Source organism: Lepidochelys olivacea (genome assembly GCF_965140295.1).
Source record: "Lepidochelys olivacea isolate rLepOli2 genome assembly, chromosome: 6".
NCBI classification, from domain to species: domain Eukaryota; kingdom Metazoa; phylum Chordata; order Testudines; family Cheloniidae; genus Lepidochelys; species Lepidochelys olivacea.
In genome coordinates, this window is record NC_140416.1 from 3806918 (window position 1) to 3821081 (window position 14164).

The 14164-nt window shown below is 58.4% G+C and overlaps 1 protein-coding gene across 1 annotated transcript; it reads right to left on the reverse strand.

Annotated features, from left to right (window-relative positions):
* Positions 1-3407: 3407 nt before the first annotated feature.
* LOC311522708 (cytochrome c oxidase subunit 6A, mitochondrial-like) lies at positions 3408-7983 on the reverse strand. The gene is made up of 3 exons (XM_084632197.1): positions 7730-7983; positions 5863-6005; positions 3408-3567 (listed from the first exon to the last, which is right to left on the reverse strand). The coding sequence occupies exons 1-3, from the start codon at positions 7968-7970 to the stop codon at positions 3472-3474; spliced, it is 480 nt and encodes a 159-aa protein (XP_084488323.1). The 5' UTR covers positions 7971-7983; the 3' UTR covers positions 3408-3471.
* Positions 7984-14164: the final 6181 nt, after the last annotated feature.

A 14164-nucleotide genomic window follows, 5' to 3' on the forward strand; every position in this document is an offset into this window, starting at 1 on the left:
GAGACTCTTTGCAGGTGTGACTGATAGGTGGCCTGGCCCCCTTGCCCATGTGGAGCCTGAGAAGGCAATGGTCACTCCAATTGCCCGAATATTTCATACCTAGCAACTAACGACCAGGGATGGCCAAACCCTCCGCAGGAAGCCAGCCGGGTGTGACCAGCTGGAGGACAAAGAGCTAGGGAGGGGCCAGGTGAGGTTGTTAAGTGTGGGCTGCTGGAGGAAGAAGGAGACGCTTCTGGCTTGGGACAAAAGAGGGTTCAGAGGGCGAGTCTGGACCGACCCAGATGGACCGTGCTGTAACTTTCTGCTCTCTGTGCTAACCACGGGGTTTCTATGCTGTTTTCCAGACATCTAAGAACCCGCCTGCTTTTACAGTGCTGGCTGAAAGTCACTGCGGATGCTGAAGGTGGGGAGGCCTTGCTCCCTTTGGGGGTACAAGTCTCCCTCCGGTGTCCAGCTCAGGCCAACTCGCTCCAGAGAGCTCACGGTTTGAAGCAGGGCTGCTGCAGGCTCCAAAGTTTGGTCCCCGGAGGCGGGGAAGCCAACGGGCTCACCCCAGTGAGAGAGCGTGACCCGAAGGCTGACGCACTAAGGGGCTCCTCCCAGGGACTGTTCCAGAGCCGTGTGAGAGCACCGAGTCGTGTGGGTCTGTGACAATTATTCTCTCCCCAGGGAGACAGGTTCAGGTACCACAGGGCTCTTTACTCTCGCAGAGAAATGCAGAACAAGAACGGACGGCTGGAAGCTGAAGCCTGGCAAGTGCCTACCAGAAATAAGGCCCCCCCTTTTCACAGTGAGGGTGATTAACCCTTCGGACAAATTGCCAAAAGAAGCGATAGATTCTCCGTCTCTCACTGGTTTCAAATCCAGACTGGAGCGTGCTTTAGCCAAATGCTTTGATCCATACAGGGGGGCCGGGTGAAATCCTCCAGCCTGTTCTCTACAGCAGGTCAGACTAGAGCCCGTTGTCCAGCCGGAACAGCTACGAAGCGATGAAAACAATTCTCTGCAGAAATTTACCCCCGGGGTGGCTGATCCCCAAAGTGTCCACCGCAGGGTTCTCGCGCCTTCCTGAGGGCGGGCAGTGTCAGAGGCAGGGTGGGCCGCTAGGTCTGATCCAGCAAGACAGGGAGGTTCGGCTTGATGGGGCAGGGGCCAGGGGTCTGAGAGCAGAGGGAGGAGGCTGTGGATTTCCGAGGTTCTTTCCCTGTTTGGAACTTCCCTACGCGCTGGAGAATTAGAGGGTTAAAACCAATGAGCTCTGAGCCTGGCTATTTTCCAGAGCGGTTTGGTAAGGGGGCTGTCACAGCACAGGGGCTTTCCTGTCCCAGTGGCCTGCACACCTGGGTCCCCCGGCCCCATGTCTGTAAGCCCCGGGGATCACTGGCCGGCCGTGAGCAGGGCGCCCGGCACAGGGGAGAAGCAGCCAGATGCGGCCCCCGGGAGGGAGAGAAACAGGAAATCGGTGCCAAGAGGAAGCGGCCGCAGGGACTTGTAACCCTCAGGCTTGGAGGCCAGAAGGGACCATCATGATCATCTAGTCTGGCCTCCTGCACATTGCAGGCCACAGGACCTCGCTCGCTCCTGCACTAGACCCAGAACCTCTGGCTGAGTCACCGAAGCCCTCAAATCGTCAAGTGACAGAGAATCCCCCTTTTGCACCCGTTTAAACCTGCAAGTGCTCCGTGCCCCACGCTGCGGAAGAAGACGATGAGGGGATCGGAGCTGACCCAAATCTGGGATAGGAGAAACCCTCCGCCGCCCCCAAGCCAGCGCTGAGGCGACAATGGGGGCTGTGTGTCTGTGCAGCTGAGCCCTGTGGGGGGCTGAGGAAACAGAAGTTATGGGGGGCTGGGGCCAGAATTAATTGCTCAGCAGAGGGGTGGGCGGACGTGGGGATGACTGCTCCTGCAGCAGGATCCAAAATCAGGATGCCCAGCTCTGGGAGGGGAGTGGGGTCTAGTGGGTTAGAGCAGGGGGGTGGATAGGGCTGGGCGTCAGGACTCCTGGGTTCCATGCACAGCTCTGGGAGGGGAATGGAGTCTAGTGGGTTAGAGCAGGGGGGTGGATAGGGCTGGGCGTCAGGACTCCATGCCCAGCCCTGACATTATCTTGTCACGTGACCTTGTCCACATTCTCTCTTCCAGTCTCTGTGCCTCCATTTCTGTCTGTGGAGTAACAAGCCCTCCCTCGCTGCAAGACACCTCTCTTAGCTCACTGGGGACACAGCACAGACCCCAAATCTTAACTGCCCCTTGCCTTGACAGCTCCACTTTGGACACTGTTTTTTTCAGTCACTGCTGTAAAGTGATCTGAGCCCTGTTCCGTTTGTACCTGGCTTCTTCACCCTCATTTTAGTCTTATTAAAATGGGTATTTTTTTTTTTTAAAAAGAATCACCGGAACGCCGGCACGGGGATCAGAAATGGGGGGTTAACCCTTTCTATTGGATATTCGATCTTTGTGCTCAGAGCTGTGCGGTGAATCTGAAAGTCCGGCAGGATGATAATTCCTCCTAGTAGGGGAATGAAGGATTAAGTCCCCCCTGCTCTTCTGTGCTGGGAGCAAAAGCTGTAACAGCACAAGGAGTTTCCTGTTCCCACCCCTCCCCTCGGCCCCTTTCCGGGATCAGAGCCAGAACCACACCTGGGACCCCCCCGCCCACCTCCTAACCAGCTCTAGGGTAGCATGGGAGGGAGGATCTGTGCAGCTGGGCTCAGCAGGGTACCCCTAACTCAGCCGGAACCTCCCCCACTTTCCACCTGATGTGGCCATGAGCTGGTTGAGGGAATAAATTGAGCTACCGGCTGTTTACACAGGGATACTTCCAAGGGCACTTAGATACAGCCACCCCTGGGGTGGGGCAGGGGGAGTCTTTATGCAGGGATTCCTTGCCCGGCACAGAGATGCAGCCGTATCTGGGGTAGGGCAAACTGGTGTCTAACAGCAACACTGCAAAAGAGTTGAGGACAGCAAGTGAAGAGGAGCTCTGCATGCAATTGAAACCGTAGTGGGGGATTTCAGGAGACAGAATGGGATTGCTGGAGCTGGGATTTGGCCATCCGTCCCCTCCTAAGCCCACAGCAGCCAGACAGGTTCCCAGGCTGTTGGCCGGTCCCACCCCAGGCTCTTGGTTCATAGCGGGCGCCCGGACCCCGCTCGCCATGGGGACTCTCTAGTGCCCAGCTGGGGGGAATCAGGGTCGCCCCCTGGAGGATAAACCTGTTTTCCCTCCCAGCCTCTGCCCCTGGCGCCCCCATCTCAGGGGTAGCAATCAGGGTGGCAAAGTACAGTCACATGCATGTCCCAGCCTTGGGGGCACAGAGGGGATCCCGGATCCAGGGTTTCCCGCTCCGTGTCCCTTTCCAAGCTGTTGAATGGGCCAGACTGTAAATAAATCCACTGGGAGACAGATCCACTCAGGTTTATTGTCACTAGGCCCGGGGCCTCTTGGTCAGGGAGGGAGGGTGGCTCAGTGATGACCCCTTGCTTCTTCGTAGCCTGTGGGCAGGGGGTTGGTGTGGGGGTTGTGGAAGAGGCTGTGGTTCCCGTCAGCCCAGGGGAACGCCTGCAAAGAAAAAGAGGGGGACAGAAGAGGGGGTGTCTCTTTGCACCTTGGCTTTCTCAGGGCTGGCTGCCCTGAGGCCAGAAAACTCACTGCATCTCTGAGCTAGGGATCCTTTCATTGCTGTGGCTCAAACCCACAGGCCCAGCTAGCCTGGTATCCAGCCCCCTCCCTGACAGCTAGGGTTGCCAACTGTCTAATCACACAAACCCAAACACCCTTGCTCTGGCCCCTGGCCCATCCCTTCTCTGAGGTCCCACCCCGTTCACTCCATCCCCCCTCCCTCCATCGCTCGCTCTCCCCCACCCTCACTCACTTTCACCAGGTTGGGGCAGGGGGTTAGGGTGCGGGAGGGGGTGCGGGCTCTGGGTTGGGGCCGAGGAATTCGCAATGTGGGAGGGGGCTCCGGGCTGAGCCTGGGACAGGGGGTTCGTGGGCAGGAGAGGGTGCGGGGTGCAAGCTCTGTGACATTATCTGATTACAGTATGACCATGTAGAGTATTGTTGCAACCACTGTTATAGATTTGCAGCAAACCTCGTACACAGGTTGTCGAGTGAGGCATCTATGAAAAGGTTATGTTTTGCTGGTTATGATTATGCTATCTGTATGCACATACCATTTTTGTATGTGACGTTATAAGTATCAGAATATCCACCAGCTTTATGGGGATTGTCTGCCCCATTCTTTGCAATTCCCCCTAACTGAGTGACCATAGCTATCCCCACTGGGACGCTGGTCACAGCCATGTAAGATAACTGCAAAAATGTGATAATTTGCCATAGATGATCATCTTGTTGATATGTTTGTATCACCTTTGTACTATACGTTATAGATCTGTATATACAGTAACTCCTCACTTAACGGCGTCCCAGTTAACGTTGTTTCGTTGTTACGTTGCTGATCAATTAGGAAACATGCTCGTTTAAAGTTGCACAATGCTCCCTTATAAGGTTGTTTGGCAGCCGCTTGCTTTGTCCACGGCTTGCAGGAAGAGCAGGCTGTTGGAGCAAGCTGGTGGACCGGCAGCCCCCCTAGCCATGGGCGGCGCGTTCTATGGGCCCGCGGTACCTGGGCACCAGGAATATTCCTGGGAGGGGCCCGGCTCCCGCAATGTTTGAGGCCGGGTCTCTCCCTCGGCCCCGTCTTCTGCCCCCGGTCGATTTAAAACGGCCCGGGACCCCCACCCACAACCAGCAGTGCGGTGCAGCTGAGCGGCTTCCTGCCTGCTCGCTCCATGTGGCTGCCGGCCCTTCCCTGCGGCCCTGGGGCGGGGGGTCTGTGTCTACCCATGCTGCTCCTGCCCCAAGCATCCCTGGAGCCAATAGGAAGCTGTGGGGGGCAGTGCCTGGGGTTAGCAGTGCACAGAGGCCCCCTGGCCCGCCCTGCCTAGGAGCCCCAGATAAGTGCCACCCCACCGCCCCCTCCCAGAGCCTGCACCCCTACCAATGGGAGCTGGGGAGTTGGTGTCGAGGCAGCGGCAGTGCACGAAGACCCCCTGCTCCCCCCTGCCGCAGACGCAGGGACGTGCCAGCCGCTTCCAGGAGTGGCACAGGGCCATGGCAGGCAGGGAGCCTGCCTCAGCCCCACTGCGCTGCCAGACTTTTAGCAGCCTAAAATCTCCTGGTTTGGCTTGAGTAGCCTCCGGGAGATAGAGCTGGATTCCGGGAGACTCCCAGCCAAACCGGGAGGGTTGGCAACCCTTCTGACAGCCCAGCTCAGACCCACAGGCCCATCTAGCCCGGTATCCTGCCCCCTCCCTGACAGCCCAGATCAGCTTCATGGGCCCATCTAGCCTGGTATGCTGCCCCCTCCCTGACAGCCCAAATCAGCCTCACAGGCCCATCTAGCCCGGTATCCTGCCCCCTCCCTGACAGCCCAGATCAGCTTCATGGGCCCATCCAGCCCGGTATCCTGCCCCCTCCCTGACAGCCCAAATCAGCCTCACAGGCCCATCTAGTCCGGTATCCTGCCCCCTCCCTGACAGCCCAGATCAGCTTCATGGGCCCATCTAGCCCGGTATCCTGCCCCCTCCCTGACAGCCCAAATCAGACCCACAGGCCCATCTAGCCCGGTATCCTGCCCCCTCCCTGACAGCCCAGATCAGCTTCATGGGCCCATCCAGCCCGGTATCCTGCCCCCTCCCTGACAGCCCAAATCAGACCCACAGGCCCATCTAGCCCGGTATCCTGCCCCCTCCCTGACAGTCCAGATCAGCTTCATGGGCCCATCTAGCCCCCGCCCCCCTGTGTCCTGCCCCGGATCCGCCCCATGGGCCCGTGTAACCCAGTTCCTTGTACCTTGGTGCGAATACGCAGGTGATGGTAGGCAACGAACTCTTCAGGCTCGTGGGGGTGATTCTCCATCTGCAGCCAGGCGTTCAGCATGCAGATAGCCACGCCGGGCAGCGCCACCGTAAATGAAAGGATCTTCCATGTCCTGGCTGCAGAGACAGTCACTGCACAGTGCATGACCCCTACACTGCCCTGGGGACAGAGTCCCCGACTGAGCCCCCATCCCACTCCCTGCAGCACAGCGCCCCCTAATGCTAAATTGGGGTCAGCACTGACCGAGGGCAGACTGCCCCCTAATGAGCCTCCCCCCATAGCACAGCGCCCCCTAGTGCTGCGTTGGGGACATCACTGACAGAGGGGAGAGAGTCCCCTATTGACCCCCTGTCCTGCTCCTTGCAGCACAGTGCCCCCCGGTGCTGCACTGGGGCCAGCACTGACAGAGGGGAGAGTCCCCCCCATTTCTCCCCCCCCATAGCACAGCACCCCCTCGTGCTGCACTGGGGCCACCACTGACAGAGGGGAGCGCGCCCCCTACTGAGCCCCCCCGCCCCCCTCCGATAGCACAGCACCCCCTCGCGCTGCATTGGGGCCGGCATGGACAGAGGGGAGAATGCCCCCTACTGAGCCCCCCATAGCACAGCACCCCCTCGCGCTGCATTGGGGCCGGCATGGACAGAGGGGAGAGCGCCCCCTACTGAGACCCCCATCACCCCCCATAGCACAGCACCCCCTTGCGCTGCATTGGGGTCGGCATGGACAGAGGGGAGAATGCCCCCAACTGAGCCCCCCATCTCCCCCCATAGCACAGCACCCCCTCGCGCTGCATTGGGGCCGGCATGGACAGAGGGGAGAGCGCCCCCTACTGAGACCCTGCCATGCTCCCCTGTGGCCTCCTGGCCGTTCCCAAAGGGAAGCAGCAGAGGTCAATTTCAAAGTCACGCTCCGGTGGCAGCCTCCCCCTCCTCCTGGTGGGTAAATATAGCCCCGGCCTGACGCTCTGGCATCGCTCCAGGGCCCAGTCCAACGGCAGCGCCCGCCCCCCTGTCAGGGGAATAAATAACGCTGCTCGGCTGCCTCCCAGCCGTAGGAAGTGGGGGCCCGTTTCCCCGGTGAGTCAGGGTGGCCTGCTGGTGCTGAGAGACGGGGTTTGGAGCCCGCTGCTAAGGCACCCAATGCTTCACCATGGGGAGACATTCCCCTGTGGGACATTCCCGCCTGGTCCACATTGCTCTGAAGCTGGCTGGGTTGTGGGGCCCCTGCCGGATTTGGCTGCACAGGGATTACATGGGAGTGTGGGGGGGGGAGGGGGGGCGGTAAAGCTAGAGGGAGGCTAGCTTGCAGTTATACTCCTATGCAGTATTTGGCAGCTGCCCTCTGCTGCTTGACCCCACTAAACCCTTTGCCCTGGCTGTTTCTGGGACCGGATCAGCATCAGCCGAGGGGGCTAATGATCTCCCACTCCCAGAGCAGGGCAGCCCTGGGGCGAGGTTCCCCCTGCTTGCATACCCTGACACAGACACAGCCCCTTTCCACACACCACCCCATCCCCAGGGAGAAGGGAGCTCTGCTGCCCTGGACTATCCAGCCCTCGGTCTCTCAGTTGTGACTGCCAGCCAAGTGGCTCGATAGTGGTAGTGGGGGGGGCTGCAATTTGTGCGCTGGGACTGAGACCCAACAAACTTATTTCACAAGGCCACTGAACGAGCGTCAGGTCGACTCAAGATGTTGGACAGGATCAGAGCCAGCACCTCCTGTTAGGGAAAGGCTCCATGTCTCATCCCCCCGTCCCCAGCCAGACCCCTGGGGCTGGATCAGAATGAGCACCGAGGAAGGAAAGGCCTCATAGCCCACTCCACCCTCACTCCTCTCTCACCTCCTGTCCCGTCCCCGTGGTGACCCCTGGCACTGGCCGACGCCGTGGCTAAACTTCGCCCCTTGGCCACCAGCGGGATCAATCTCTGCCACAGGCTCATGTTCGGAGGAAGCAGGGGAGGGAAAACCAGCCAGCAAAGTCTAAAACGAACACTCAGCAGTGACCTCCTTCCCTTCTCCTTCTGCTCTCCTCTGCTGGCTGGTCCGGGGCTTCCCAAAGCTCTCCCGCCCCTGCCCCCCATCCCCAGAGCTCATCTGACCCAGCGTGGCCAATGAGGCAGAGGCCAGCCGGATAAACATGCCCGGCTGGGTCTCCGTCCAAAATACTCTTCTCCCATCACGTGCCCGGGACAAGGTCTCTCTGAGCCTGGCATGGTGCCCAGCAGCCCTCTTGGGTTCCTAGGGGTTGTAGGGGAGAGAGAGAGAGAGATCCTGGAGCACTGGACCTGGTGCCATATCTAAGGCCTGAATCATGTATTTAACGTAGAGGCTTATAAATTTATTATATAGTATAGGAATTTGGTAGGGTTGCTGTTAGTGTTTTAGGTATTAGCCATTTACATAAATATATTTCCAGGCTCGAACAGATACACCCCAATCTCCTACAAGCTAAGACGGCGTGATGAAATAACGATTAGGGATACAGTGCACACCTTGCATAAGAATCACATCTGTCCTGCATGATTTGATTCTTAAAAGCAGTTGATTCTTACAAGCAGGGAACTAGGAGTGATGTCCCAGTGGTTTTGATCACCGTATCCGGTTGATTCTTATAAATGGAGTGCCCTGTATCAGGAACAAGGGGAAGTAACAAACAGATGCCAATATGTGGAGTGGGGTGTAAGTCGTGTATTCCAGTTGTTTGTCTCCCTGTATAAATGTCAGGGTACTTCGCCTTAACCCTTTGCGCGGGCTAGGCAACAGCAAAAACTCCCGCTGCTCCTAGGCACTCATGCGCCAGGGTACCTGTGACCACAGACGCTGGGACGGTGCCTAGGGGACAAGAAACCTGTCCGACTGCCTTTGTCACCGAACCGTGCGCGTGGGCTTTCTTTATGAGGAACATCGAGGTCTGCTGCATGAGCAGGCTGCCTGATCGGCTGCTCCAAGGTCAGAAGCTCTGAGTAACCGAAACAGCATTATTATGGCAACAACTTTCCAGCCTTCAGCAACCTGACAACACTGGTTGTACTATCCACATCTGCTGTACCAGCTATCGGCCCAGGGCGGAGGGATAGCTCAGTGGTTTGAGCATTGGCCTGCTAAACCCAGGGTTGTGAGTTCAATCCTTAAGGGGGCCATTTAGGGATCTGGGGCAAAAATTGGGGATTGGTCAGGGGGTGGGACTAGATGACCTCCTGAGGTCCCTTCCAACCCTGATATTCTATGATTCATGTAAAGAACACACACAACACAAGCCAGCTGGGAACAGGGGCTATACTTAGGAGAGATTGAAGGAAGATCAATGGTAATAGAGGGTTGGCTGTCCTAGGGTTGTGAATGGAACCCAGGAGTCCTGATGCCCGGCCCACACCAGGGCTTCCCAAACATTTCCCTGCGGCCTGCCCCTGCAGTGGGAATAGGCACTGCAGCCCACTATTCACACCCCTTGAGGGAAACCACAGCTTGGCTGGATGTAATAATTAAAATGAATAACACTGTCAATAGACAATGCGCACATTTCGTTCTCATTTTAAAGTCAACGCTTGTCATGCTAGAAATCCCTAGCGGCCGGCACTCAGGATCGGTGAAACCCAGCCATGTCACTCAAACCACACCTTACAACAAACGCTGAGAGCAAAAGGTGGCGTTCAAGCAGGGAAAACACAGGTTTGTGTAAAACTGAACAATAAGCAACACAACTGTATTAACAAACTTGTTAAAAAAACACATGGTGTTACTAGATGAGTTTAAAACAAAATAGTTGTCCAACTTTGAACGCTATATTGTGCCCCTTGTCTCGCAGCATCCGGCTGTCCAGGCTTTCAGGGGAATAGCCGCTCCAATGATCCAGCAGGCTCTTGGCCTGATGCTGCCCCCAGAGCGCCTGCAGCAGCCGAGAGAAATGGCCAAATCCCAGCTCCCGTGACCCCGTTCTGCCTTCAACATCCCCCACTGTAAATGGATACAAAAAACTCCTTCCTTTTTGTCCTGAGCTCTGGTGGCACCAGCTTGCCCTACCCGAGAGGTGGCTACATCTAAGCGCTGGATGATGGATCCCTATGTAAACATCCGCCGCGCCCCACCCCAGAGGTGGCTGCATCCCTATTTTAGAGCTTGCAGCTCCATGTGTTCAGCCAGCCAGGTAAGGGCAGCATACGGAGGAAAGGGGGGTACGCTGGCTGGGTTCGGGGGAGGTCCTTGCTGGACCCACCTGCACAATCTCCCCCCCAATACTGGCTTGGTTGGGGGGTCCCCACTGGGATCAGCTGCCTCTCCATTCCCAGCTATGGCTCGGGCTGCAATATTTATTCTCTGCAGGTGCCAGGGGCACCCTGCAGATCCAGCCCCTTGGGCACTAGGTGCCACCAGCGTCCCCCGCAGCCAGTCTCAGAGCCCTGGGTGCAGGAGGCTGAAACAGGAAGGTCCCTGTGTAATTACTCCCCCCCCCCCCAGGATGGCCAGCTCCTCTCTGGGCTGAGGAGGATTTAGGAGGTTGGTGGCTTTAACCCTTCGCTACCCAGTTATCATCATGCTCAGGATCACGCTATAAAATCGTGTTAGAGTTGGGAATGGAACCCAGGAGTCCTGAGGCCCAAAGCCCAGCTCCCGCTGCTGGACCCCACCCCTCTCCTAGAGCCAGAGATAGAACCCAGGAGTCCTGGCTACCAGTTATCTCCTGCCGTAACCCATTAGACCCCACCCCTCCCAAAGCTGGATTCTCTGGTGGCTACTGTGCTCTGAGCTCAAGCAGAAACCCTTCCCGTCGTGGGAGCATTTACAGGGTCTCCCCATTACAGGGGTTCTTTAGGGCAGGGGGGTTCCTGAACTGAGGGCCGTGATACAGCCCTGGGTGGTCGGCCAGTGCAGCCCTGGGCAGAGGTTTGTGGGTGGGGGGCAAGTGGGGGTGTTGTGAAGCAGACAGGCGTGACCGGTGATGGCCTCCGCTGAAGGCTGGAGGAGTCCAGCGCCCTGGCGGGTGGCAGAGGGCAAAGCAGAGCCGCTGAGCGGAGGGTGAGGAGAAAGGGCAGCTCCCAGGGCGGCAGGAGGGGGCTGGAGGGTTCGTGGCCAGGCCTAAGCATCTGCCTCTGCCCAGCACTGGCAGCCCCCAAGCCCTTCCCTCATTCCCGGGCAGAGGGTGCCCGCGAGGCACACCAGGGAGCTGGGTGGGTGACCGGGGCAGGGCTGCCAGGTGATCTCCTCAAGGCACTCAGCGGGCCACTGTGGCAGAGGGTGTCAGCAGAGGCCTGGTGTGACACCTGCCTGGCCCCTTTGCCCGCTCGCCAGCCCTGGTCCCTGCTGAAGAGAGAGGCCCCGCACGCCCCGCGGTACCCCCTGACCGACGCGTGTTAATAGCGGGCCACAGTGCCTAATACAGCAGCACAGCTGGACCTCAGGGAAAAGTTTGGGACCCCCTGCTCTAGAGTCTATCCAGCCCTGAGTGGTCGCAGTAGCTTCTCCCACAGACGAGGAATCTCTAAGGGTTGTTCCTGGATGTGGGTCTTAGACGCCTGCTGATATTCAACCAACTCCTAAAGCTCTTCCTGCAGTCGGCACATTTACAGGGGCTCGCTCCTGCGTGAACCCTCTGGTGGATCACGACCTGCTCCTGGATTCGCCACCTCTACACGGCCGCTCCCCCAGTGTGGATCCTCAGAGGCTGGGCAGGGGTGGAGCTCTGGTTGAAGCCCTTCCCGCGGGTGGTACGCTCGTAGGATCTCTCACTTGGGTGGGTCCGCCCCTGCCAGATCGTATCGGAGCCAACCTGCAGAGCTCTGGCCGCCTCTGTGGGGTCGCTCCCCCATATGGATCTGCGGGTGCCCGCTGAAGAGCACGTGGTGACTCCCTGTTCTGTTCACTCCCTCTGGGGCACCTGGGTTAGGGTTAGGGTTAGGGTTCTGTTCACTCCCTCTGGGGCACCTGGGTTAGGGTTAGGGTTAGGGTTCTGTTCACTCCCTCTGGGGCACCTGGGTTAGGGTTAGGGTTAGGGTTCTGTTCACTCCCTCTGGGGCACCTGGGTTAGGGTTAGGGTTAGGGTTAGGGTTCTGTTCACTCCCTCTGGGGCACCTGGGTTAGGGTTAGGGTTAGGGTTCTGTTCACTCCCTCTGGGGCACCTGGGTTAGGGTTAGGGTTAGGGTTCTGTTCACTCCCTCTGGGGCACCTGGTATTGGCTGCTGTCGGCAGACAGGATATGGGGCTGGATGGACCTTTGGTCTGACCCAGGAGGGCCGTTCTCGTGTTCTCTCTGCCTGTGCGGACAATACGCACCACGCAGGGGACAGGGCGCAGGACAACGGTAGCACAGAGTCACTTGTTCTGAAGTGAGCTGCCCCGAGCAGAAGCTACCCACCCCCGTTCTACACGCAGCCACCGAGCCTGCCTCCCAGAAACGACCTCCCCGTCGTTAAACGGAACAACCCTTCAACAGAGCCACGAGAGCTGAGCTGGGCCCCAGCCCTTCAGCAGTCCCCTTCAGTGGGCCAGACCCCTAAGGAACCCACTCACACTCACGGCTGGGCCACTTGGCCTCAGCACCTCCAATACCCAGCCCCTGGGCTCCAGCCCCCCCCGGTTTCTCTTGGTGAGCTGAGCCCAGCTCAGACAGACTGCTGCTCAGAGACGTCTGCCCTCTCCAGCGAATAACGCCCCTCAGCGGGTGTTTGCAGGGACACCACCCAGCCGCTCCAAAGCAGAGCAGGGTTTATTAGACCACGTCGGGAAGCCCTTAGGCTAGCACAGAGAAGCAAAGGTTAAGCCACAGGCCAGATGGGCCAAGGCCAGGGCTCCCATGAGGCCTGCTTCTGTAGGACCCCTCTTTGCTTCCCTTCTGTCTCTGTTACATTCGGCAGGTCTACACTATGGGCGCTATGTAGCGTTATAGCGTAGATCAGGGGTGGGGAACTTTTTTCTATGAGGGGCCATTGACCCACAATAAAAAAATCAATTGTGGGCCACATATAGCCCTGCCGGGGGGGAGAGAGGCACCGAGGCTCGGGGCTTCCCCTAGGGTTGCCAACTTTCTAATTGCACAAAACTGAACACCCCTGCCCTGCTGCTTCCCCAAGGCCTCATGCCCCCACTCACTCCTGCCCCCCCTCCCTCAGTGGCTCGCTCTCCCTGACCCTCACTCACTTTCACTGGGCTGGGGCAGGGGGTTGGAGTGCAGGAGGGGGTGAGGGCTCTGGCTGGGGAGGTGCAGACTCTGGGGTGGGACTGGGGATGAGGGGATTGAAGTACAGGAGGGCCTCTGGCCTGGGGCCAAGGGGTTTGGAGTGTGGGAGCGGGCTCAGGGCTGGGGCAGGGGGTTGGAGTGCAGGAGGGGGTGAGGGCTCCAGATGGGGGTGCAGGCTCTGGGGTGGGGCCAGAAATGAGGGGTTCAGGGTGCAGGAGGGGGTGAGGGCTCTGGCTGGGGGGGTGCAGGCTCTGGGGTGGGGCTGGAGATGAGGGGATTGAGGTACAGGAGGGGGCCAAGGGGTTTGGAGTGTGGGAGTGGGCTCAGGGCTGGGGCAGGGGGTGTGGGGTGCGGGCTCCGGCTGGGCAGCACTTACTTCAGTCGGCGGCGCAGCGGGCTAAGCCGGGCTCCCTGCTTGCCCTGGCTCCGTGCGGCTCCTGGAAGCAGCCGGCATATCTGGCCCCTAGGTGGAGGCACGGTTGAAATTAAGCAATGGGCTGGATCTGGCCCATGGGCCGTACGTTCCCCACCCCTGGTGTAGATGCTTCCTATATTGATGGAAGGGGTTTTTCCATCACTGTAGGTAATCCACCTCCCCAAGCAGGGTAGCTAGATTGATGGAAGAATCTGGGGTTAACTGACTTCACTATGGTGCACACACCCCAAAGCGACATAGCTAGCTCAATGTAAATTTTAAATGAAGACCAGGGCTAAGTCCCAGGTGAGAGCCCCTGCGTCTCTCAGCCCAGCTCTTATCATCTGCTGTCACCTTCCCTCATTGTCCTGCTGCAGAACATCGCTGAGTTCACTTGTGCTTCACCCAGCCAGGCTGACAATCGACTGGTGTCAGGTGTTCAGTCTTTGGGGTTCCCAGGTTCTTTCCAGATCCTCCATTGATACAGGTTGGTCCCAGCCAGTCCTTAATGACACTCCCAGACAGCTATGTGACAAAATACATCATGTCTCCTGCTCTTTACGCTCAGTACAAAGCATGGAGGGGAAACTGAGGCCCACACTGGTGTCATAACAACTTGACCAAAATTCCCCCCTTCGGCACCCCCTTTCACAACCCCGCCACATGGGAGTTTCACAACCCCACCACGG